Source organism: Boleophthalmus pectinirostris, unplaced genomic scaffold (assembly GCF_026225935.1).
Source record: "Boleophthalmus pectinirostris isolate CB_2022bp ecotype Guang Dong unplaced genomic scaffold, ASM2622593v1 HiC_scaffold_15, whole genome shotgun sequence".
Classification (NCBI taxonomy): Eukaryota; Metazoa; Chordata; class Actinopteri; order Gobiiformes; family Gobiidae; genus Boleophthalmus; species Boleophthalmus pectinirostris.
Genome location: NW_026571070.1, coordinates 19,642,179 through 19,668,675, shown reverse-complemented (window position 1 = coordinate 19,668,675; position 26,497 = coordinate 19,642,179). Strand labels below are relative to the sequence as shown.

Here is a 26,497-nt window from a genome sequence, read left to right as displayed (position 1 = left end):
ACTACTGTAGAACGATACTCACTTAAGCATGTATTGATACTGGGAAAAAACTAATTACATAATTGGATCAAATTTAGCCTTTCTTGAACAGTTTAATCTTGAGTTTTATCAGAGCTTGTGCAAGATCACGTAATATAATAAACAAATGCTACTATTTTGTGTTGAAAATGACAATATTTTCTTAAAAGCTTATAAAATTAGCCTGATTCATCAGACGGTTTCATGTCGTGGAAACTGTCTGACCTCGGAGGGTTAGAATTTGTTCAACGTTCAGATGGTAGGCGGGTGCTTTTTTTTTTTTTTTATCTAACCAATCGCTGCTAATAGGTCTAACTGGTGTATTAAGCTTTTCCCAATTCCAAGAAGGGCAATAATAGTCTTTCCCCTTCATAAAATTTACCATACATTCTCTTAGTTTCAGCTTTAAATCCTCAATCTTGGGAACAAAAATTGGGAACACAGAATGTATGGCTCTTCGCTGATTGGCTGGTGCCCGGACTCACACTTCCGGGGTTCTTGCAAACCGTCTAGTGTATTCCTGACCTAGTCACTAGAGAGAAATGAAATTGAGCGGAGGCACTAGGTGGCGCCAGCTAAATAAAATGATCATTTGGGTATCAAAATCTGTATGAGTTATCAAGTGTATTCTTTAGTATCAAAATTAAGTCTGAAATGTTAGTATTCTGACAAAACTAGTCTGTGGTGATTTTCGTTTTGATGTTGCATATAGTTTTTACATCATATGCTTTCCCCTGATTTCAGCAAGTTATTACACAGAAGCATGGTAACTAGGACTCGCGCTTCACAGCAAGAAGTGGCACTGGTTTAAGGACGAGCCAAATGCAGAGAACGAATTTCCCTCATGAGAGATCAGTAAAGTATACCTTACCTCACACTGCATGGCTTGTAACCTTGACAATTCATCTCCCCTAAACCAAGCGCAGCCTCACCATTTTCCTCTCCTCTGTTCATCCCTTTACTCCTTACCCAAATTCCACAAAAAATCCTGAAAAAAACTCTTAGCAATATTTTAGTTCTTGAGGCAGAGACAGATGAGTTAACAGATGACATATTTCTCTGAGAATCATCTTGGGAGCAGTGTGCCTGAACAATAGCATGTTAATGGGCTTTTAATGCTCCTTAATGACGCTGGCTCCTCCATGGTTGTGATTCTGCTCATTTGCAGCCCGTCAGATCGGCCCACAGATGTACTTCGCAGAACACTTTACTACCTATACTTACACTTATAATGTGTACTGGCTTTGGAAGTTATGTGAAAATAATAAATACATATGAATTATAAAAAGTATTGTTTGTATATCTAGGCTATTGTCTTAAAGTATTGTTTAACTGTTAGTCTGAATAATTCTTAAAGGGACATGTTATGCTCGTTTCTCATCTATGTTGTATGTTGTTTCCTCACCAAAAACATACCCGGAGTTTTGTTTTGTTTCATTCATACATGTTTAACACAGAAATCCCTCATATTTAAGCTGAGTTCTTCTCTCAAAAACAGAAAACAGTTCCACCTTGTGATGTCATCTGGTAATAAAGAAGGTGCTCCACTGTGTTTTTAAACTCCATGCACCTTCACGAGAATCATTTTGATCATTTCAGCCCTGCAATTGCCAATCTCCACTGAACTAAAGGTAAAAGTTAGGTGTCAACTTGAAAACTACCATTGCATGACATCACAAAGTGGAACTGAGCATTTTGAGCATTGGGGACTACTCAAATGTGCGAATGAAACAAAACATAACTTTGAGTATGTTTTTGACGAGGTAACATTATAACATGGCTTAAAGCTCACAAGAGTAAATTTTGTGTAATCTAGGCCCTTTTATGTCTGGAGGTACTTTTGTCTCATTAATATTCACAGATGCACAGATGGTGATCTACAAATAGTCACTGGTTTGTACATAACACATATAATAATTTAGTAACAACACATCATAATTAATAATCAATAAGGAACTGGGCTTGTAGACAATTCATTAACGTTACATACCATCCTACACACACTTCATTTCGGCAGACGCATCCGTTTTGGCAGTGTCAGATGTTTCGTGTGCCAACTGCTGCCCCCTGCTGGTCAAGTACGTGTCAGCTGTTTGTGGATTTGTCTGAGTTTGTGGATTTCTCACAATGAGTGTCTCAAAATTATGTTATATCGGAAATTGGTGAATTTGTGTATGTGGTGATCCACAATCACATTTTACAAATTGAATTTTCAGTTTTACAAATGAAATTATTTTTTGAAAATGAAAAAAGATATATTTACACATCAGTTTGTAAATACCAAAATACAAGTTACAAATATTAAATTTGCATTTGTGGAAATCAAAACACGTGTACAAACCAATGACTATTTGTAGATCACTATCTGTGCATTTGTGAATATTAATGAGACAAAAGTAGCTTCATATTTAAGAAGTCATTTTAATATTTCAGAATTTGACATAGTAGTTTCCCTTTTTGATAATAATGATACAGATAATGTATATGTACATTAAATGGGTTCTGGTATGATACAGTTCAGAGTATGTTGGCCACGGAATCTAAGAATCTAAATTTAACATATGTCATTGTTCTTTAGTTTCTTAGTATAAGACATATGTGCAAAAGTATCATTGTATAAATATGTGCTTATCTCCTCTGTTGTGTGCGAGTAATTCCACATGAGTATAGATTTTCATGGTTGCACGAGGATGAAAACAGCTGAGGCCCTTTGGCTCAGAGGAGAAATGCTTTTATTTTCTCTTTCTCTGGGAATTCTCTGTGCGTTTTATGATGAGGGCTAAGCTTTACCTCAGCAGCCTTTAGGGAGCTCAGACACCCATAGAGCCGTCCCATACGCTGCAGATACACAAAGGCATGCACAAACACACACACACACACAGACAGGCACACAAACACACACACACACACACACACAGACAGGCACACAAACACACACAAACACACACACATGCACACGCACACGCACAAACAGCATGAGGAGGCCTACTGTGACACTATTCAAAGAGGATAAGATATGGAGTATTATTAGGAGCTGACTTGTGCGTCCCTGCTCTCTCTCCTCTCTCTCTTTTCACTGTGCCTCCTTCATCTCTCACCCGTCTTCATTCGCTCCCTCTCCTCTCAGTCTCTCTGTCACTCTTGCCCTCTCTCCTTTTCTTTCTGTCTGTTCAGTCTTACGCTCTCTCAATCTCATTCATTTTTCCTCAACATCCATTGCTCTCGCGGTCTCTCTCTCTTTTCACAATCCCCCTGTTTCTCTCTCTCCTCTCTTCTCTCTCTCTCTCTTTCTTTCTTTCTCACTTTCTCTCTCTCACTCTTTCATTCTCCTCTTTCTCTCCCCCTCTATCTCTGTCTCTCTCTCTTTCATTTTCTCTCTCTTTTTCCTCTCTCTCATTCTTTCTCTCTTTCTCTCCCCCCCCCCTCTTCTCTCTCTCCCTCTCTTCTCTCTCTCTCTCCCTCTTTCTCTCTCTCTCTCTTTCTTTCTCTCTCTATCGTTCTTCCTCTCTTCTCTTTCCTCTCTCTTCTCTCTCATTCTCTCTCTCTCCCTCTTCTTTCTTTTCTTTCTCTCTCTCATGCATATGCCAGTTCACATTCCAGGCCAGAGCAGACTATTCTTGGGCGAGCGACCACAGGCACAAACCACAGATCAGCAGCATTGCTACACAGGGCAGAGCAGACGAGAGGAGAGCAGGAGAGAGGAGAGCATGGTGCTGTGGTGCTCCAAAGTGCCTCCGCTGATCACGAGGGGGTGGGCTAAGACCCACTAATGGACCCCACACGTACCCCCAAAGGAGCAGTGTAGAAATCAATCAGAGTTCATGGGGAAATTACAACATGGTGCTTGGTTTTATTTTTAGAGTTGAGAGTTTCATCATCTATTCATGTTCAAAGAATATTATGGGTTTGCCATTTATAAGATTACATTTAACCAAATGAACTTTCCAGCAGAAGCTTGATTGATAAAGGGAAAATTGTAGAAAAAACTGCAGAAAAAAATCTGTAATTTTGTTTTTTTCATAACAAGTTCTTTTGCCTGCATGATGAAAACAACATTTAAAAAGTGCCAAAACCAACTATCAATCTGGTATTCAGTCCTATAATAATATATTTAATACAACTAAAAGCAATCTGTGAAACAAGACAGGCTAATTCTTCTTCTATGAATTGGTCAAATGCAGATCAATGTTTTGGTACAATTAAATGTACCCTATCTTCAGCCTATACAAACATGAGGACTGAGGATTAATATTGTAATACTACTTCATGTGAGCTAATATTTGTATGAGCTGCACTTTAATACCCTAACACCTAACCTTAAACCCTTAATTTCTTACGAAGGTTAAAACCTTCTTAATACTATTAATTAAATCCACTATTTGTTAAGTATGAATTAGCCTTTCTTCCTGCCTTATTAAGACTAAACAATGTGAAGTTATTATGAAGTGTTAGTCACATATGTATTACAGTGAAACTTCTCTTAAAAATGAATAGAAAGGTTACATTTTCCATCTGTAGCCGTTGTATAACTCGTCTTCATTTGCATTATTGTACCAGACGTGTGTTATATTGAGTAACCCTCCCCTCTCCACACTGTCACCGCGCACTGTCCCTGGCTGGCCTCTGCGGTGTCTTCCAAAATAGCAAACTTTTATCAATGAGAAGTATCCCGGGGGTCACACTCAAATTAAACGAATGAAATTGGACCAAGCCAGTCTGCAGCACCTCTGAGGATTCATATTATTTCTTCCTCGGCCGTGGTGAAATGCAAAAGGCGATCCTAACATGTAAATCACGCTGACATGTCTCCCTGGGGACCCACGTCTTCTGTCTTAAGATGGCTGCCTCTGCCCACCACATAAATCACTGTGGCGTTTAGGCTTGCCACTCCTATCTGCAGGTTCACACTTTAATTGGATTCTTTAAAATGCTGTGTAAAGTTGAGGGCTGTACTACGTGCATGTTTATTTTTAAGTAAAGATTTTGGGTTGTTTTACCTTTTCAACCAAGTTTGCATAAGTCAAGCTCTTCTTTCATGTTTTAGCTGGCTACGCTACACGATTTAATATGTAAATCTCATTGGCAAATGCAAAACATCAAGGAACTGAATTAATAATGATCTACTCCATAACATTATGATCAATAAGCATCAATTGTGTAGTAGTTTGTATATGCATTTATTAAAGGCAGATACATGTCTTACTACAACTCTCTCCTTTAAATGTCCTCGCCCAGCACCATTGATGATGAGAATCTGAGACAATAACCATCTGGTTAGTGGGCGAATACTTAGCCCACTGCAACACTCCTGATTCCTATTATTTTCATAAGTAAAAGTCTATTGACATGGGTGTACAAACTATCATTGGCCACACTATATTTTCAGAGTCTCTTAAACTGTGGTAAACCATGCATGGGTCCTCCTGCAGTTTGAATATTTGTTTTTGTTCAGAGAAACTTCTCTCCTCCTTTGAATTAATGGTTATTTAGAACTCATTTTTAGTCTCATTTTATTTCTGGTTCAGCCCTAATTTGGTCCTTTAGATTTGGTGGTACTCTGCACATATACAATCTTAGGTGGTGGTACTTGTGTGAAACCATTGCTTATAAATGTGCATCGTGGACATATTTTACTTAGGGTTACATGTTATTATACTTGTCAATCTTCTGTAATCCTTGGTTAATGACATCAAATCAACTCACATAGTACATAATATAGAGATTGTGCTACCAGTGCACTTAGACGCTTGTTGTTTTCTAACACTTAATAGCCTGATCCACTGTATTGTGATAGTGTGTGAGCAGACTGTGTTTTGTGTGTGCAGGAGGCAGAGTGGCACTGCGATGAGTTCACCAAAGGAGCCTGCTTCAGCCGTGGCAAATCAGAGGTGAGTCTAAGAGAGGCTCGGGGATTTGAGCTGTCCCTGTAGGACTTTATCACACTCTTGTCACCGCAGGGAGACATCAGATACAAGTGTGGAATTGTCTCTGGACACTGTGAAATCCATCCACGCCTCATGCTTTTTAGTACAGCAAAGAAGACAAGATGTGGATAAAATAGAAGAATAGAAAGCTTTATTGTGTTTAGAAAGTTTCATTCAAATCAGTAAGCAGTATAGTCAACAAAAACACTGCTATATCACTATTTGGATTGTAAATTAAATCATGTTTTTAAAATCAAACGTTAAGCTGTAGCGAAAGAGTACACTTCGAATGTTTAATTATATAAGTTTTAAAAATAGTTGTATATACATTTTTGTTATTTTATTATTTTAAGATAATACAGTTCTTTCATATACTGAAAACTCAGTAAATTGAATAGAACATGTTTTGAAAGACAGGTACATTATTATTCTTTTTCCTAGCACGCTTATGTACTTCTGTCTTGGTAAAATAGAAGTTTGATTTCTGCATAATAAAAGGATAAATATACTTTTAATTATCACATTTGCTGCATTTCTATAGACTACGCAGATGATAGACACCAAATGCTTCTTCCCAGAGGTCTTAATTAGCACATGCATAATCCTTCCTACATTTCCACTGTATAATTTGATAGGAGTTTGTCTGTGTGTTGTGACCAGTGAGTTCAACATCTTTGAAAGTTCAAGTCAGTTTGAAGTTTTCTTTGTGTCTGTTTGTGTGTGACTCGTGCTGAGCCAAGATGTCCACAGACACTGAGCTCATGCAGTTTCATCAAACATAAAAAGTCTGGCCAGAAATGTACTTTGTAACAAGAAAACTGTGGTGACCAACAATGCTCAGATGATCTGAGTCTGTACAATTTCCATAACTGAAACTGAAAACTAACTGACTGACTGAAAAATACATAACTGAGCTTTATTTTATTAAACGTTGGCCATTTTACATTTTAAATGTTCACTTTTCTCATTTTATGCATAAATGAGTGTTGATAGTAATAATAATATCAATATGATCCTAATTATTGTGATTGAATCAAGCAGCAATTATTATTTCAGTGTATCTTGATAAATTGACTCAGGAAAAGTTTAGCATTTGTACTCAAATAGGGCTGGGCCAGTGCTACATCTTCTCTATACCACTGTTTCTCAAATTGTGGTATATGGTGCATGGGCCCTAACCTGATTCATCAGCCGGTTTCACTTTGTGGAAAGCGTCTGACCTCGCAGCACTAGGATTCGTTCGCTTAACAGTAGGCATGTGTAATGCTCCGCTAACAGGGCTAACTGGTATATTAAGCTTTTCCCAAATCCCGTCGGAAGAAGGGCAATAACGTCTTTCCCCTTGATAAAATTCATCAAACGTTCTCTTTTTTCTGACTTTAAATCCTCGATTGTTGCCAACACAGAATGTAAGGCTCCATGATTCCATGAAGGCGAGAGTCATTTACACAAACTGATCGAGAACACCTATGTGGCACAGGCTCATATGGCACATGACAAAATGTCTGAAGTAAAACTACCTCATCACCTGCAGGACTACTGCATCTTCAGTGAAGGGGTTTTCAAGATAAAGGATGGAAAAGATCATTAGTCATTAGGGGGCACTAAGCCACTTAGACTTTAATCAATAAACATTTTTGGAAGCATACATCAAAGTAAAAACTATTGTTACCTCAGTGTACATCCCAAAATATAACCTAATTAACATAAACATAATCTTTAATTAAACAGCCATAGAGTAAATCTTGACCATTGACCATTAACCATGTCTTTGTTTTGATGTATGAGTATTTTCATAATAACTCAATACTTTTTTAAACTTCTCTTTCACTTATGTAAATTGCCAACCACACCTTGCTAACAGTGTCTCTGTGGAGACTATTGTTTTCACAGGGTTCTATTCGTGTGCGCGTGTTTTCTTTATGTGGCGAGCGCTGCTAAAACAGATGGTTAGGAGCTGAACTTGACTCATAGGTGAACTGCCCTGCCCTCATCTGTATTTGCCTCTGTGTATTTATCTTCCTGTGAAAGTCGGTGAGAGCCCTGTAATATAAGACACAAGCCTGGACCAGTCTGCGCTGAATTACAGGCTATGGCTCTCGTCAGCGGAGTCAAGGCTTTCTGTATTGTTCCTTATGTGATCCAACTCCCATAATGTCGACAAAGTACCATTAAAGGGCATACTCGCTTGACAGGGCTGTATAGATGCTTTATCACCTATAGCTCAGCAGGCAGCAGTAGATGTCGCTAAAATGTTGGATACAAGATTTTAGTACATTGTCACCGGAGAGGATTCTACTTCTACTGTTTCTTCTGCTATTTGTGGTGGAAAAACGAAAATTAAAATGAATCAACAAAAATATATTTGAATATTGAAAAGGATACAACGCAAAAAAATTACTTTGTTTAGTTTTTCTTCATATTTCTACTGTTTCGTCTGTTATTGGTGGTGGAAAAACAAAAATTCAAATTAATCCAAAAAATATATGCTTTGAATATTGAGGGTAAAATGCAAAAAATTTACTTTTTTTCTTCATAGCTGGTAATTTAAAGGTACACTGCCTAACTTTGCTACAATTTTGCCTAGAATGTTTCAACGTATGATATTAAGCAGATCTATTTGTAGAGACAAGCGCCATCAGGCCAAGTTACAGGTCAGATCTGTGGAGAGGCAACTGTTCTCACAGAAAGAACATATGTTTTTTAGGATCTATAGAAAATCTATAGAAATAATAGTTTAATGTCATAATCAAAGCAATAGCATCTCAGTGGCTGCAGAAAAGTTACTCAGTGTAGCATTAAAATAGTATTTACTTTGTGACAAATCACTGTCACTGAAATAAATCAAGTCTATACAATTTAGTGTCACATATTTCCACTTTGATTGCAATTGTCCAAGTGTGTAATAAACAATATGTACATAGTAGCAGCCAGCGAGAGAGAGAATGTACTTTTAAGTGATTGCATTTCTTTGTAAACATGTCAAACTCCTCTCCTGTGCGTATGATTTATTTTCACCACGAGAAAGGAGAGCGCCTAAATTGACTTGACACGTCGTGATTGCTGCCTGCGTTTTGTTTTTAATGTCAAAGAGTGAGCATCACAGCGGCGGTGTAACTGTGTGAATGTGGAGCTGTCACTAAGTTTTCATAAACAAGTGGAGATTATAGTCCAGGCAAATATCACATAAGGCATTGTTTACCCACGAAAACTCAGAGGAAACAGCCAGCAGTACATATAGTCTGCGGATGTGTTTGCGCAGGGGAGTTGAAGCACACAGGTTTATGAGTCTGTAGTGATGTGGGAAATAAAGGGGGCTCTCAGGGCTGGTCGTGGCGCTCTCCTAAATCAGAGCGAGGGGGATTGAGAGAGTGTCGTTGTCCAGGACACCTCAAGTGTACCACACAAAAGCAGCTTTACAAGGCTCTAAATCCTCCCTCTGACCTGGAGACTGCACACAGCTCTACATGCGCGAGAATAGGACTGTGCCAGAGGAAAACAGCAGCTACCAAAAAACACTCCACTTGTCTTGATATATTTTCGAAAATAATTAAACGCACAACTTACAACTTTTCTAGTGGAGGATTTTCTATCTTCAGTACAGCCATGAATGTTCCACAGCATGTCTCTAAACTGATCTATCTCCATGGAGACACTGGCATGGTTTTTAATGACATTTTGAGGCTATAAAAAGTGCTGTAGTTGAAAGAGCGCAACATAGATAATTGTAATGTTATACTGGGGAACATTCCAAACATTGCATTACCATCTTTCTGGACACAAGCAGGTAGCGAACTCCACTTCAGGACCTCAGTGTAGCTTTAAAGGAGCATTAAGTAACCTGTCAGGTGCTTGTTTCCATGGAGATGGTTATTGCTTTGCCTGCTATGTTCCAAAGTATAGCATTAAACTCATCAATCTCCACCGAGACAAGCAGGAGATGCTGCCAGACCAATTTACAGGTGAGATCTGTAAAGAGGCGACCGCACTCTGTCAGAATGCATGTTTTTAAAGGCATTTTTGAACAATAAAAAGACCTATAATGGAATAAATATATGAAGTTTAATACCATATTGTGGAACATTACAGGTAAACCAATAGCATCATGGACCCCCAACCTGAAAACCTACACAGTGCACCTTTTAATTTGAGACAGACTTCATCTTCTATATGTTTCTATATATAGTTCTCATTAGAAATCTTCTTTTGTTATGGAATCATAGAGACTTTTCCATCCTGAAGCCATATTGGGCAAGACAGATGTAGCGTGAAATGAGGAGAGACAGGGTAGAGACATTTGGAAAATAGGTGAACATATGACACACAAAAAAAAGAATCTTTTAAGCGATTAGGTCTGTGCTCTCAGTACAAAATCAAAAATAACAAAAAACTTTGTGTTCTTACAATATTGCTTTTACGTGCCCTGTTTGAAACCTCATGCTAAATAGAATATCACAATCACTTTCTCATATCTACAAAAAAATACGAGATGTCTTATACATAACTAATGTCTTGGGAGATGTGCTTTATATCTGCAGCATTTTCCAATACCTTGAGAAACTACATTTATATAGGCTAAAAAAGCAAGTAAAAATCAAATGCCTCCCTTTTTTATTATTCAAGTTAAAGTTTTAGAATTAATACTCACTCCTACTGTTGCATAAAGGCTATGCTGCCGATGAGCTGGTGAAGCCATTTGTGAATTCAATCAGTAACTGTTAGACCACCTTTGTGCAAATTCAAGGAAACATGAAGACTGCAGAGAACACCTCGATTTAATTCGTAGAAAACTGACTCATAAATAAAATAAAATTAAAATACGATTGAAAGACATTTTGTTTTTTGACCAGTCAACAAAGCAATGGCAATTTTTCAACTAATCCCGAATGATTTTCTCCTACGGGCCGCTACATTTAGGCACTGCAAAGTCTGTTCTTGGTCCTCCTCACAGCTGCCCCTTCTGAATTGGATGTGACTTTAGTGAGGAGTCTGAGCATTACCTTTGATTTGTCCGTGTCAGTCTTGCCCACGTTCTTGTGTAGCCCTCCTGCAGTCTCAGATGTTTGTCTCATTTATCGACGTAAAGTGTAATTTTGAGAGTAGGAGTGGAGCTGCTGATGTCAATGGCACGATAATGGCTATTGCTAAGTGCTAATGAAGATGTGTGTGTGTTTGGTTTATAGGAGGAGTGCCAGAACTACATCAGGGTGCTGCTGGTGAACGGAAACCGGCTGTTTACCTGTGGGACCAATGCCTTCACCCCCATCTGCACCAACCGCACGGTAACAACTGTTTTTTTTTCTACAATAATCACTTCAATTAGCTCAAGAGCATACTCCAGCTTCAAATAGAGTCTGTATAGATTAAAATGTTAATTGAAGCCATCATAAGAGCGAGATTCAATAAGGTAAGTCGAAGTCCATTTATTTAGCAGTAAAACTAGTCAACAACTATTTTCTTCAAGCACTGATATGGGCACTGGAGGTAAGAGGCCACAACAGATCTATGCAATAGTGGAAGAGGGATCTTTGAATCTCATGGTTGAATGTTTTGCTTGTTGAACTATGCCCGGTCAAAAACAGATATTAAAAGGGCTGAAATGTGTCTCTTTAAACTGGCTGCTAATTAATTGACAAGTATTTTTCTTGTACAACTACTAGTAATATTACTACAAAAATGCATGTAGTCTTTCTAAAAATGGCTCAGAAGTTAGAGCAGTGGTCCCTCAGCCTGAAAGTTGGAGGATTGATTCCCACGTGGACCAAGTCTGCCATTGTGTCATTAGACAAGGCACTTCACCTTCCAGTGAAAGTGGTGTTTGCACGACTGATTGGTGGTTGTCAGATTGGTTTTGTCAGTCTGCCCCAGGGCATCTGTGGCTACATCTTACCGTTAGTGAGCATGGAATTAATGAATAATAACGACAATATAGCTCTTTAAGAGGCCTGTAAAGAGCATTAAGTGTAAGGCATTATTTCAAACACTAAAAATGTATTTAGCAATATGTGCGCATCATCCAGTCCAACATTACTATTATCATAACACATTTTTACCAACACAGCCTTACCTCCCTCCTGTGCCACAATTACTGTTTAAATTAAGCATGTATGAATTATAATTAGCAGATGTCGTTAAAGATGAAGATATCTGAGCCTTAGATTTATAATACATTTGTCATTTGCCTAATTGATATATGACTGTCTGTGTAAATAAGCCTAATAAGTCATGATACTGCGCTGACAGTGATGGCTGACGGAGCAGGATTGATGAACGCCACAATGTCACAGACAAAGTCGTGAGCCATAATCTTGACAACAGCAGGATTTAAAGAGGTTTGGAGACAGCTCTGTGTCTGTCATGGTTTCACCAGCTCCAGGGCGTCACCTGTGTGGGCTGGGGAAGTTAGTCACTTTAAAGAAACAATACAAGTTTGTCAAAATTATTTACATTCCTGGAGCGTTTTTATCTGATTCCCAACTAGAGGAGTGGTGGTGTTATTTTTGGAAAACGCATGAGTCACATCTACTCCAGTTATTGTAATTAAACTACAAAAAGTAACACTGTGTTAAAAGCTGCTGGATTGATGTGGATGTAGATTTGCGTTACTAGCCAAATAAGAAAGAATAATATAGAAAGTATGTGCCTATGTACTTAAAACAAATTTACCTAAACCAAAATGTTTGTCTCTATGGATATGGTGTCGCTTTGCTTAGAATGTTCCACAGTATGGTATTAAATTCTCAATGAGCCAAGCAAGACAAACATAGATTGGTTTAAAGCTATACTGTGGAACATTTCACATAAAGCAACAACATATCCATGGAGATAAGCAGAAAGCAGACTTCCTACTATCAGAAAAGTTACATAGGACACCTTTAAAATGTTTTGTTAAATTAAATGTCAGTATAGAAACTTGAGACATGAGACCCCAAACTGACTGAAGGCACATTGGATACCCCCCAGTACTCTCCTCACACTCAATCGTCTTACTCAAACTCCAGCTCGGCTCTGGGCGAGTGCTGTCGAGTTTACCGTGATCATGACATTTGTTTTTGACCATGAGCGCTGCATCCAAAGGTCGGAGGCTCATAATGACTGTTTACTGGTGTGAAAATACATATAGCTGAAATGCCATGACATTATTCCAAGTATTCCATCAAAAAACATGTCATATTTGCTCTCAACGCTTGATAATGTGAAACAGTGCTTGTACTCTGAGAGGGAGTCTATTATGATGAATTAACTGTGTCAGTGGGAGATTAGTTTAAGTTGTCCATTAAATATACAGTATGTTCATTTATCTGTTAGTGATATTGCTCCTGATTATAATGGTACAGTGACAGTAGCCCCGACTGCATTACTGTAATTGTATGCATGATAATAGAAGTCATTAGGAGAAAGTGTGCAAAGGCAATGGATTCACTTAAAATATTAGCTTGCTTTTCAAATGCATCTTAATTTGGAGATGCCAAATAAATACTGATGATACTGTCAATTAAAAGTAATGATCATATGGGAAGCTCTGTGACATTAAGATAAAGTCTGTTCTCATTCACTTATGATAAAAACTATGATAAAAACAGCTCATGGTGGTGATTCATGTAGTCGCCATGGATCAGAAATGGATAGAGTAGCCAAAAATTTTATATTTGAAGCTAATGTAATTAGAAGGACAACTCAATACATAAAGTACAATCTGATATTTTCAAAGGATAGACCACAAAGAGAGAAAACTATCATGCTTGAAGGAGCGGAGAAAGAAACACACATTTGTGAAATCATTTGTTATTGTCAACATCAACCACATAAAAGCTCTGTCAATCATAGACTTACTCACAGTGGGGAGAGAGAGTAACCTGAATTTTAATCAGGTAAGAGCACTGTTACTTCAAATATAATATTACTTAAGTGGGAGTAAAGGCATGTCTTCTGAAATCTACTCCAAAAGGTAAAATTTCTTTAAAAACTTGAGTAAATGTACCCATCTCCAAGGGTGGAAAGTAATGAATTACATTTACTCACATTACTGTAACTGAGCAGTTTTTAGGAGTAAGTTGTAATTTTTTAAGTAGTTTTTGAAATAGGTAATTTTACTTTTACTCAAGTACATTTTGACGCAAGTATTTTACTTCATTACACTGGAACCCATCCTCGTTACTGAGTAAAATCAGACTGACACAGAAATAAAAACAAAACTTGGTAGAGTATATACTGTAAGGGTATAGTCCAGGTTTAGTCCTGGTTTGGTCCTGCTATAGTCCTGGTTTAGCTCAATTGTCTTTAAAATGTACAAATTTGCACTGTATCACCTAAAAGTTCATTAAAACACCTTGTGATGGATTAGATTTATGACTCATCTTTTTTTACACCAAATAATTGAAAGTAACTAAGTAACTTTTTCTCAAATTACATTTTAAATTAAGTACTTTGTACTTTTATTTGAGTAGATTTTTAGATGGTTACTTTTACTTGAGTAGGAATTAAGCAAAGTAAAGATACTTTTACTTAATAAAAAATTTTCAGTACTTTTTCCACCTTTGCCCATCTCTGATCAGGATAAAACTAACCTGCCATGCGAATCTTGCCAATATCTTAAACTTGTATGTATATATAATGACAAATAGAGTCTCCAGTCTCCAGGCCTCCATGACCCTTAAGCAAAACAAAACAAGTGTTACAAATTGAGGAAACTACTACACTAATGCGTGGCTGCTATTGCCTCGATGTGTATATATTTTACTGCTGTAAGGAAGGAGTAATATGGCTTCATTTAAACGCTATTGTTACGTTATCTTTGTAAATCATTGTGTTGCATCACTGTATGAAATGCGTTCTATGAAAAATGTTTTCCTCAAAAATAACCAGTCAAAAATGAAAATCTTGTCTCTTTAAATCTCCAAAGCTTTTGCAGATGTGTTTATTTTGACTATCAAATACCACAACAACCCCATGTTCTCCACACTTCATGGATTAGCATAGGTCCACCAGCAGATCCAGTGGTGTACAAAGCTACCCGCTCTTCCCTTTATGTAACTGTGCTTGCTTCGAAATTATCTCTACGGCTTCACTCTCGTCTGTATTTGCCCGGCACGCTCCGGAGCCCCCTACTGGCCCCCTACTGGCTCTCAGCGTGGACTGTCTACTCTGTGAACCAACTGTCTGAAATTCTCAATCAGCCTTTTTAAGTCACTTCAATGCTCCTCCTTGCAGCTGCCGCACGCTCCACAGAGGCAACTTTCACTGGGCTTCATACATATTCAGTTTAGCCAGCCTAGCCATCTATTTATCGCTTTTTGTGTTTTGCTAAATGACCCTATTGACCTAGACATAGCTAATTCCGGATCTTCGGGCTAATGCTAGTCAATCCCTGGCTTTCATCCCTAGAGACCGGATAGCGCACTGACAGAGCTGGTGTTTAGGAAGCAGGGGTTGACTTAATAGACCCTTTTATCCAAATAGACTAGGAAGCTGGCAGTGGAATCACCTGTATCCACAAAGCTTTCCGGATATTCCCTTTAAAACCAACTGCTAATCCTTCTATATAGTGTGTGCTTTTGCAGCATAAAATGTAATACGATCCAGCATTTTGAAAGACGCATTGCATCTCTGGCCAAGTTGAGTCACTGTAGCCTATTCCTAAATATTCCTTAAAGGTGCACGATGTAACTTTTCGGTTGGGGTCCGTCACCTGCTTGTTTCTGCCTGGAATGTTCCACAGTATGACATTAAACAGCTTTATCTTACATTTATTGAATTACAAGTGGTTTTATAGTCCAAAAATACCTAGAAAAAAAGACATTCTGACTGTGAGCGGCGTCGTCTCTCCACAGATCTGACGTGTAACTTGGTTTGGTTTGGTCTTCACAAAGAGGTTTAGTACTATACTGTGAAAAGTTCCAGAAAAAGCAGTAACATCTCCTTGGAGAAACTACAAAAGTTAGACAATGCACCTTTAATTTTGTATAGTTCGTGTTGGGGCTAAACCAGGGTCATGCTGTTAAAAGTATTTTTAAAAAGCGCACAGCCAGATTCGGTTTCAAATTCAAAGCAGGAATTTAAAGCTTGCTCCAAATCCTCTTTTGAAAGGAAGGGAACTCCTCTAGTTGTGGTTTAATAATGATACAACAAGAAGCACAGCTGCATGTCCGGGACTAACTTCAACTAAGCCAGCGGAAGGAAGAGAAGGAACTTTAATTTAAGACTGTACAGAATGCTGTTGGCTTCATAACAGGTGGTTTCCCCTGCACTGGCAACATCAAAACAGCTGTTGAGATCGCGCGTTATATTGTGCTAATGATTGAGAATGTCTTTTGATTATCTTCGCTGTTCTTGAAGCTTTTTCTCACGTATCCTCCAACATGTGGTAGAAAAACCAAACAAAACATAATGAGATGTGGTATTTTTGTCACAGCATTTGCATATAGGCAGAAACAAACACTGGAAGACCTATCTGCTTTGCATCTTAATGATGCCCTTTGCTTCCTTGCGCTATATTTTGATCTAGATTTTCTCATTCACCATTCCATTAAAACAAATTGTGTCTTATTGTTTTTCCATCCCGGGATATAAATGATTATTTTCGCCCCATGTCTGTATCCTGTCACTCGCGATTTTTCACTTCCCATTGTAAAGAATAGACGATAATGCTGTTCCAATTGCTCTTGTGTGTTGCAGCTGACAAACCTGACAGAGATCCACGACCAGATCAGCGGAATGGCGCGCTGTCCGTACAATCCGCTCCATAACTCCACAGCCCTCATCACCTCTAGTGGGGAGCTCTACGCCGCTACAGCCATGGACTTCAGCGGACGAGACCCCGCTATCTACCGCAGTCTGGGAGGCCTGCCCCCTCTGCGGACCGCCCAGTACAACTCCAAGTGGCTCAATGGTAAGCACATGGCACATACAGTTAATTATGTTGTATTACGCTTGAAGGTGCACTATGCAACTTTTATGGTATGTTGCCTGTCTCCATGGATATGTTATTTCTGTGCCTCCATGTACCACAGTGTAACATTAATTCTATCTTGCATGGATTAAATTAGAGGTGTTTCTATTCCTCAAAATACCATGTCATAAACATAAACGCTTCACAGGTCGGAGCTGTAAATTGGTCCCTTCTTCGTGATGAGATGACTTTAATAACTTACTGTGAAACATTCCAGGTATCGCCAGGGAGATAAGCCTCTACCAGAAAAGTTACACAGTGCACATTTAATCTGTCATAATAACCCTGTTCAAAATTGTCATAATAACACACTTCACACATACATACTTGTACATACTTTTACATACTATTACATATACATTACACACTATTATACATATTGTTACACAGTTTGTGTAATAATATTTTTACCAAACACTTATTTGAAGACATCTTTTAGGCTACCATGTTGAAAACCATGTTGTAAAATCCAGATTCTAAAGAAATGAACTCACAGGTCACATTTCAGGAAATTTATAATTCATTCGGAATCTCCAAGGATAAGCAATTTCCCCATTGTGGTTCAGATAAAGGTTTTCCACCTTCCGTTCACCCCAGAACCCTCGAAGGCTATATCCTGCTATAAACTAGTCTTTTTAACTTGGCAAACTGAATTTTAGTATTACTGTATTATTCATTGTAGTGGATATTCAAATTAAATGATCAACAGTGTTATTTGAGGGTTTCTGAGGTTGTTTAAGTAATTTGTGTGTGCCTGGCTGACTCCAAAATCAGTGCTTTTACTAGATAAAGATCAGTAAACCCTTCACTGGATCTCTACGCCTACATACTCACACTGTATGAGCTTAATGTACTGTGGAAGATTGTGCGAGAGCTAATTTAAATATAAAAGGCACACCTAAAACTACAAGACATTTCTGTATAATAATGGTGTGTGAAATTTTCCATACCAACTCTAATTCTTTGATCAAAGCAATAGCTACATGTGTTTTTTACCCGCTTGCTCTCTAAAGGTTGCCTGATTCATCAGCTGGTTTCTGACCTCGTAGTGTTCAAATTTGTTTGTTCGACGGTAGGCAAGTACATTTTTTAGCACCAATCGCTGCTATTTGATTGTGACATGTAACGGGCCAAACTGGTATATTAAGCTTTTCCCAAATCCCATAGGAAGAAGGGCAATAACGTCTTTCCCCTTGATAAAATTCTCTGAACATTCTCTTTGTTCCGACTTTAAATCGATCTCGGGAATCGTTGCCAACACAGAATGTATGACTCTTCACTGATTGGCTGGTGCCCGAACTCTTCTGGGGTTTTTGCAAACCGTCTAGTGTATTCTGATTCCTGTCCCAGTCGCTGGAGACAAATGATATTGAGTGGAGGCACTAGGTAGTGCCAGCCTGGCTACTCTAAAGGTGTATTGTGTAACTTTTCTAGTGGATGGTTGGTCAAATGCTTTTCTCTGTAGAAATGTTATTGCTTTATCTGGAATGTTTCACAGTATGGCATTAAACCGCTATCATCGTGGAGACCAAAACAGACCAAGTTACAGGTCAGATCTGTGGAGAGGCAACCTGCTCATAGTCAGAATGCCTTTTTTTAGGTTTTTTGACCCATAAAACCACCTGTAATTGAATAAATGTTAGGTCAAACTGTTTAATATCATACTATGGGACATTCCAAGCAGAGCAGTGACATGTCTGCAGAAACAAGAAGGTGCAGAACCTCCAACCAAAAACTTACAGAGTGCACCTTTAACCTACATAACATTTGAAATACATGCTTTGAGTTTGCAGTAAAAGCTAAAGGTTTATAATCCACAGACTCAATGAAAGCCTCTCATGTTCTAATAGCACAGTCTTCACCTATTTCTGTGTGATTTCTGCAGTTTACTTAATAAAACATGTTAATATAGTTTTACATAATTAAAAAATATATCGACAAAATTCTAATCTCAGCGTGGATCCAGACCACAGTTTGTATGCAGGAGCGTTTTAATCCAAATCTGGTACCAATGAATTGCTAGCTAAAGGCACTGTATGTGAATTAATAGCTTCATCTTTTTACTGTCAAGGACCATGGCATATACTTTGTCCTTATAATGTGTAGCTTTTATCACCAAGGCAACTAAATAAAATTACTTACCATAGTTTATTCCTGCAATAAAGAAACCAAGGATAGCATTGTATATTTTCAATGTATTTAATCATTATTTGTACTTGGTTCAACCTTGGTCGAGACTGAATAGGAAATTATGGATCTTGTCAACAATCAACGTTATCAGATTTATGTAAGTGAAAAATTTAATTAAAAACAGCGAGCACGCTTCTTTGTAACAAACTGTGAAATAGACTGATGTTATGGCGAATGGATTTTTTTTGCAGGAGGGCAGAAAAGTGTAGCATATCACATTCATTTAAAGGTGAATTAAACGTCTGTCACAGGGAATGAAGGCTGTGTTTTAAATCCAATAATGTCATACATAAAAAACACCCTTGTGATTGTGTCGCGTGGGGTTACATGTTGTAGATGAGGCCAGAGCTATTATGTCTCAGTCGTTTCTCACTGTAACCTTTGGCTAGTGGGGGAATGAAAAATGAGTTTTCCTATTACAACACGGGTCCATTAATAACAGGGCTGCTCTTGTTAATTCTGATGCCCTGCTGTTGTGTGGGCCCCTCTCAGCCAGAGTCCATCAGTCATAACTCAGTGTCACACTCCCACGAGCTTAAGTATATTTCTGCAGGTTTTCTCCCCTCATCCATCTCTGTTTGAACTGTCTTCCCCTTTTGGTCCCTTCACACTTTCCTGCTTTGAATTGTTTTGCAGAACCAAACTTCGTCTCCTCCTACGATATCGGGAACTTTACCTTCTTCTTCTTCCGGGAGAATGCGGTTGAGCACGACTGCGGCCGCACGGTGTTTTCTCGAGTGGGCCGGGTTTGCAAGAATGACATCGGAGGAAGGTTTTTGCTCGAGGACACATGGACGACGTTTATGAAGGCCAGACTGAACTGTTCCAGACCAGGAGAGATCCCCTTTAACTACAATGAGCTGCAGGGGACATTCTACCTGCCCGAGCTGGAGCTACTCTACGGGATCTTTACCACCAACGTGTGAGTACCTGCTGTATGGGGCCTTTGGGGATGTTATATCTGTTATCTTATTGATTGTTAATGTTTTCAGATGGTAGAATGTGATGATGTCTTACTCCCAAATGGGGGCAAGACACAGATTTTGTTTGTCATGAAATATCCAAAAGGTAACCTCACAAAGGTCGAATCTGGTATTTTTAATTAGTGACAAAACCCAAGAACTCACTGTATTACAACATAATTTAGCATTTTAACAATTTTACAATTTAAATTTGAGCTGCCCCTCATCTGTATTAAACATTATTGACCTATAAAAGGTTGTGATGTTCTCTGAAATTCAACAATTGATAACATTGTACTTTGCCATGAAATAGCGGAAAGATAAACTCTCAAATAGGGAACCTGATCGTTACTATTATTGACTAGACCCAAGACCATGCTGTATTGCAACAAAAATCTGCATTTTAACTATATTTATTTTTAGCTGCCCCCCCATCTGTAATAAATAATACTGGCCTATGGAATGTTGTGTCATCTGAAACCCAGTAATACCATGGTCAGTGAAAATCCTAATGCTAACTGCTGCATTGATCCGACAACAGCTATTCACTGTATATCACTACGCTGTGAGCATCACAAATGAGCATAAACAAATGAACTACTGTTAGGAGAGACTAGCTTCCACCAAAACAGAAATAACTAATGCCTTGTACGTCCATGGACAGTCAGTTGTCAGATTTAAAAGTGAACTATTTTTAGTTGAAGGGATCATGATATAAGTGGACACTGTTCCTTGTTGTTTAATCTTTACATCAGGGGTGTCAAACTCAAATTGACAGAGGGCCAAAATTAAAAAGTGTGACTAAGTTGTGGCCAAACTAAATATTTATTGAAAAATTTGACATCTGCATGTTTTCTCTTCTTTTGAGATAAGTAATGTTAAACCTTTTCTTATTAAAATAAATGTTTAATAATAGTTTTGCTTCAATACTGAATCCATATCAAGAATAATATAAAATAATAACAACATTTTAAATAAATAATGTCTCTATAGCCTATCTGTAGCCAGCGGGCCAGCTCTAATACATATTTGATATGATCTTGCAGGTCAAATATAATTATATTGTGGGCCAAATTTGGCCCCCGGGCCTGAGTCTGACATATCTGCTTTACATAAACTGTATGTGTGTAGCACTTTAATTTTACACATACGTCTATATCTGAAAAAGAGAGAAAGAAGGAATCTCAGTGGAGTTTTAGCCTATCACAGCAGCCAGTTGACTTGCTTCAATGTTAAACCAATATTGTTTATGGCTAAATGAATGTGTAGCTTTATACTTACTGTTTCTTACACTTGGTACCTTGTTAGCAATTATTACTACAATGTTTTTGTTGGAAAATATATACGATTTCGGCTCTGCATCAAAGCTGTTTGAGCAGATTAGCCGAGAGCTGTACAAGATGGATTCATGTCAGTTTGAAAGCTCAAACCTCGCGACTTTCCAGCTGCAGTGCAAGGTTACAAATCTCATTTAGTGTAAGAAAAATATATATTTGGTGTTTTTGCATTACTTTCTCCCATGTGTAAGCTATGTCACAGTCCTTCTTCTTTTTCTTTTGGCTCTATTTGGTGCCTTTAGGTTTATTAAAAAGAGAGATGTGTTTCGATTGGGGAGAGACATTCAGCTGTTGCCAAGCATGTGGTCAGAAAAGTTGCATGGTGCTTTACAGTCATTTGCTTGTATTACTGACAAAGTGTGAACATAGACTATCTGAGTTGATGCCCTCTTAAACTGAAACAACACAGAATTACTCAGCCAGCACCATAGAAACAAGTATAGCTAAAGTGTGTTACCCAAGGACAGAAAGGGGCTGGTGAGGCTGAGACTGACCAAACTTGGTTATTTGTACAAAATGTGGTATATTTTGGAGACATGAACACTATTTTGTCCATTAAAAATTGAAACAATAATTTTAAAATTTTAAAATCCCTCTTTTTTGTAATTTAGTTATCTCACTTTCTTATGTGTAAATATGCATATAGGTGCTGTGCTGTTCTTAATTTACCAATGGCACAGCCTCATGTTTAATTCAGTGTTTTTGACGTTACCGGGCTTGGTGACAGCAATCTGCATTTACTTGACACTTGACATTTCACACGACGCTCTCTGTTAGAAATTGTGTGATAAAGTTGTTTACACTTACACCACCCCCAAATGTATTTATCATATTCATATTTGGGGTTTATTAGAAAGCTGTTTGATGCATTGGGACTGTAACATGCATAAACAGTTCAGATTTTACTATGCAGTATAAAATCACTTTAACCTTTTGTAGTCCAGTGGTGGAATTAAGTACAAAAGCAAAAGTACAACACTTAAGTACACTTTTGAGATATCTGCACTTTATTTAAAGGTGTATTGTAACTTTTCTTCTACATTTGAGAGCATGTATCTGTACTTTATACTCCACTACAGTTTAGATCTGGACTGAAAATTATTTTTTCTTTATGGTTTGAAACCTGCTGAAATCTTATTTTTAGTTAATTTAGTTAGTTTAATTTGAGTTAACGCCCAAACTTTGAACAAACCAAATACACAAAAACAGTAAGAAAAATTAAGAAATCAATTGAATAGCTTAAAATCTGTTATATTCTTTATCAAAATCACTAACTTTTATGCTTTAATTGTTCTAAAAATCTCTGCAATAAACTTACTTACGTTTATAAACAGGTGTTTCAAAGGTTTTACTTAAGTAGATTTTGTCATGTGATAATTTTACTTGAGTAATCTTTTGCCCTTGTATCTGTACTTTCACTGAAGTAACAAAATTAAGTACTTTATCCACCACTGTTGTAATCTGAGTACTGCTATACCATATCAAGAGAGTATCTATTCTTTATGGTCCAGGCTTTCACTTTGCTGAAAATAATCGCCTCCCCCTGCAGGCACACATTTTAATGAACACCAATGGTACATTATAACTCACTTCAAGTTGGAGTCTCACGCTTTGAAGACAAATTCTCTCATTCTTTACGTGTGGAAAGAGGAGGGCTGCTACTTGTTGAAAATGACAGTTTAAAAAGTCAAAGTCATATTTTAGGTGGAGGATCTGTGCACTTAATCACACAGAGAGCACAGTAGAATTGTACTCCATTTCAGGATTTATAACCCAATAGTGTTTTCTGTTTTCTATTGACAAAAAGGAATATCTCACCACATCACGTTTGGATCTGAATGTATTTATATATTGCAATGTCAAAAATCTAAATTTCCTGTAAATGACTTGGTTGAGAATTAAGTGGTACATAAAGTGAATGGACTGTGCCAATTAACCACAGAAGTTGAGAAATTTTCTATATTAGAAAGATGGTTTCTGTTCTTTTATTTTTATATTAAGTCTAACTAACTCTAACTTTAATTGATATTAACAATTTTTTTTATTTATTTGTGACATTCAAATTTTGCATAATTTTTATATGTGTAATAATTTTTTTTTACAATTCTAATGTGTGAAAAGTCCCTCAGTTATCCTGGTAGAATCCATGGCAAAGGAGAAATTCAGTTTGTCGACTGGACAAAAGTTTATTTGGTTGAATATGTTTCGCAGCTGATTCAAGCTGCTTCTTCAGTTCTGGTCAAAATGCTTGTGGACATTTCCATATATCTGCCTATAACGTATTCAACCAAATAAACTTTTGTCCAGTCGACAAAAATAGAATTTCTCCTTTGTCAACAATACTAATATTTTTGGGGGGAGAATTTGTTAATCAGATAGTATGTTGGTTCTATATCACAGCTATAGCTATAGAGAGTAAACTGTACAAACAGCTATTATTAGTTTTATTGATCGTTATTATATCTTCATTGCTTACCTTCAAAACATACATTTTAATCTTATCTAGGGTCTTGTATTGATTGCCCACCTCCATTGGCATCTTGACTGTTGGGACACTCTGTAATCCTCTTCCTCCTCTTCCTCTTCTTCTTCCTCTGGTTCTTGTTGTGTTTCTGAACAGGAACAGCATAGCGGCGTCTGCAGTGTGTGCCTTCAATCTCAGCGCCATATCCCACTCCTTTAATGGACCCTTCAAGTACCAGGAGAACTCTCGATCGGCGTGGCTGCCTTACCCCAACCCCAACCCCGACTTCCAGGTAAAAACAACACTACACATCTCCATAATATTGTAATGGCAAACCTCAGGTGTACCTAACCATGTTCAAATATTACACTGTACAGATCACATAAAAAAATATTAGACTTAAATACATTTGTCAGAAAGTAATGTCAGGCGTGTTATGCAGTTTATAACACCTCCATGTATCCATAGAGATGTTACTGATTTGCCTAGAATGTTCCAAAGTACGGCATTAAACTTATCTATCTTGCACTCAGTCAATCACTAGTGTTTTTATTGCTCACCTGAAAAACATGAATTCTTCCAGTAATCAGTGTCACCTCCCCAAAGATCTTGCTTGTCTCCATGATGATAGCTGAAGTTTAATGCCCTACTGTGTAACATTCCAGGCTAAATAATAACATCTCCATGAAAACAAGTCACCCAGAAAGCATAAACCTTTACTAATAAAAGATTTCAGGAAGTACTTGGTGGTGAAGAAGCCATCAAGCAGGTTGTGGGTTAAACCTCCAGGTCGTCTTTAATCACACTGACTCCACATGTCCTGGATTTGCATTGTCAGTGTGTTTGAATAGTTACTAATGTTTACAAGATGTCTGCTTTGCAAATGACTGACCTTTAAGTAATACACAATAATTATGTCCTTGTTGGATTATATTCTGAAAAAAAAATGCCTGTGTGTGGTTTTGGATGAAAGCTTACCTGTTTTGAATTCTCTCATCAATATAAGCTTAGCCCATTTGAGCCTTGTCTGAAAACCCAGTAAGACACTAATTCCTTTTAATTCACTTTCTCCTCACTCACCTGCCTCCATCTGCACATAAATACAGACATTAAGCACCAGTCGCTATAAAAATCCAGTCATTTTTACAATAGTGCGGGCATTATTTTTTAATATGGCTCATCGGATTCTACAGTCAGCTGCAAGCCCTCTCATAAACTGCACTTGTTTCTCAAAACAGGCACTCTGGGTTTATGCTCCGTCCTAAAACCCCGAGATATAAAAACACCTTATTTCTGTGTGGAAGTATGTGTTAGTGTGCAGAACAGCTCTCGTCATTGCAGGCTTATTGTAGATAAGGACAGAGCTAATCCTCATAGTCGGCTACAAGGGAGAGGATTTCTTCAAAGTACAATATGGACAGTATTATGGACTCAAAATTCATATGCTTTTGCTTTCCATCATGACACTTCTGCCATGTTTTGTCAAATTAGCAAGTGACATTTGTAGATAGAAAATGTAATATACTGTATTTGGTCATACTGCAGACTTTGTTACAGTAGCAACTAGATATTAATATATACACTACTAGCCAAAAGTTTTTAGTACTTTTACTACCTTCTACATTTTATATACCGTACATACAGAAGAGATCAAGTTTATGAAGTCAGTGAAGTATACCGAATTAAGTAGCAAAGAAAAAATGTTAAATTACTTGTATATTAACTTATATTCAAACCCTTAAAGTAGCCACCCTTTACTTTGTCGAAAAATATTTAGTATACTATGTAGAAAAAGTAGAAAATAGTAAACATGAAGGGAAAAAAATGCTGAAAGAGAGGGTGTGTCCAAACGTTTGACAGGTAGTGTATGTATCCTCACATATGAATTAAACCTGTTCAAATTAGATATGAAATTTACTGAAAACAATTGCAATGTTGACGTCACCACTGTAAACACACTGTTGATTGCGTTTACATGCAGTATAATGATTTAGTTCTCCAGATCCTCCAATCAGAAAGCAATATGAGCTTCTCTCTTTGGGCTGCCTATGATTAAAGTCAGTTTGAAATACACCCAAAGGTGCTCTCTCTGATCAGATCTGATCATCTGTCCTCAGTATATGACAGCCAATGACATTTCAGGCACTACTGGGAATATATGACCAATTTTAAACCACTATGAGCATATGTTACAGCAATTATCTTTAGTAGCGTACTTTAACAGCATTTTGAGCGCTTTATAAAACATTTCCACAATAATTCACCTTGCATTATTTTTTCTCCTTTTAACCATGACATATCCTGTTTTCCATGTAGCTTTAGCTGTATTGAATAGCCTGCCATATATTTTCCCTCTTTTACTCAAGGATAAGGCCGTATCAGTTCTCCTCTTCCTCCTATCTCCTCCTTAAAGACGCAGCGAGCAAAATGGCTGCTCCTCACCACTGGACCGGTGCACACTTTATCTGGCTCTCAGTGACATCTTCATCAAGTATTTGTCAATGTAGTGGGATTAGATTTACCAGGCAGGATTTATGGGCTGTCTAAAGACACCTACACGTATGCGCACCCAGCAGAGCTCCAGGAATCATATCAAAGTAAACAACCAAACACCTTTTATTGATGGCTTCCAAATGGGTATAATTATGACGACT

At 37.7% G+C, this 26,497-nt stretch overlaps 1 protein-coding gene across 1 annotated transcript in view; it reads left to right on the top strand.

Annotated features, from left to right (window-relative positions):
- sema5a (sema domain, seven thrombospondin repeats (type 1 and type 1-like), transmembrane domain (TM) and short cytoplasmic domain, (semaphorin) 5A) overlaps positions 1-26,497 on the top strand; it is a 154,116-nt gene that overhangs the window by 33,258 nt on the left and 94,361 nt on the right. Inside the window, exons 4-8 of the mRNA XM_020925704.2 lie at positions 5,844-5,906; positions 11,126-11,224; positions 16,617-16,830; positions 19,717-20,002; positions 24,000-24,135. Coding sequence (XP_020781363.1) covers positions 5,844-5,906; positions 11,126-11,224; positions 16,617-16,830; positions 19,717-20,002; positions 24,000-24,135 — 798 coding nt within the window. The remainder of the gene's footprint in view (positions 1-5,843; positions 5,907-11,125; positions 11,225-16,616; positions 16,831-19,716; positions 20,003-23,999; positions 24,136-26,497) is intronic.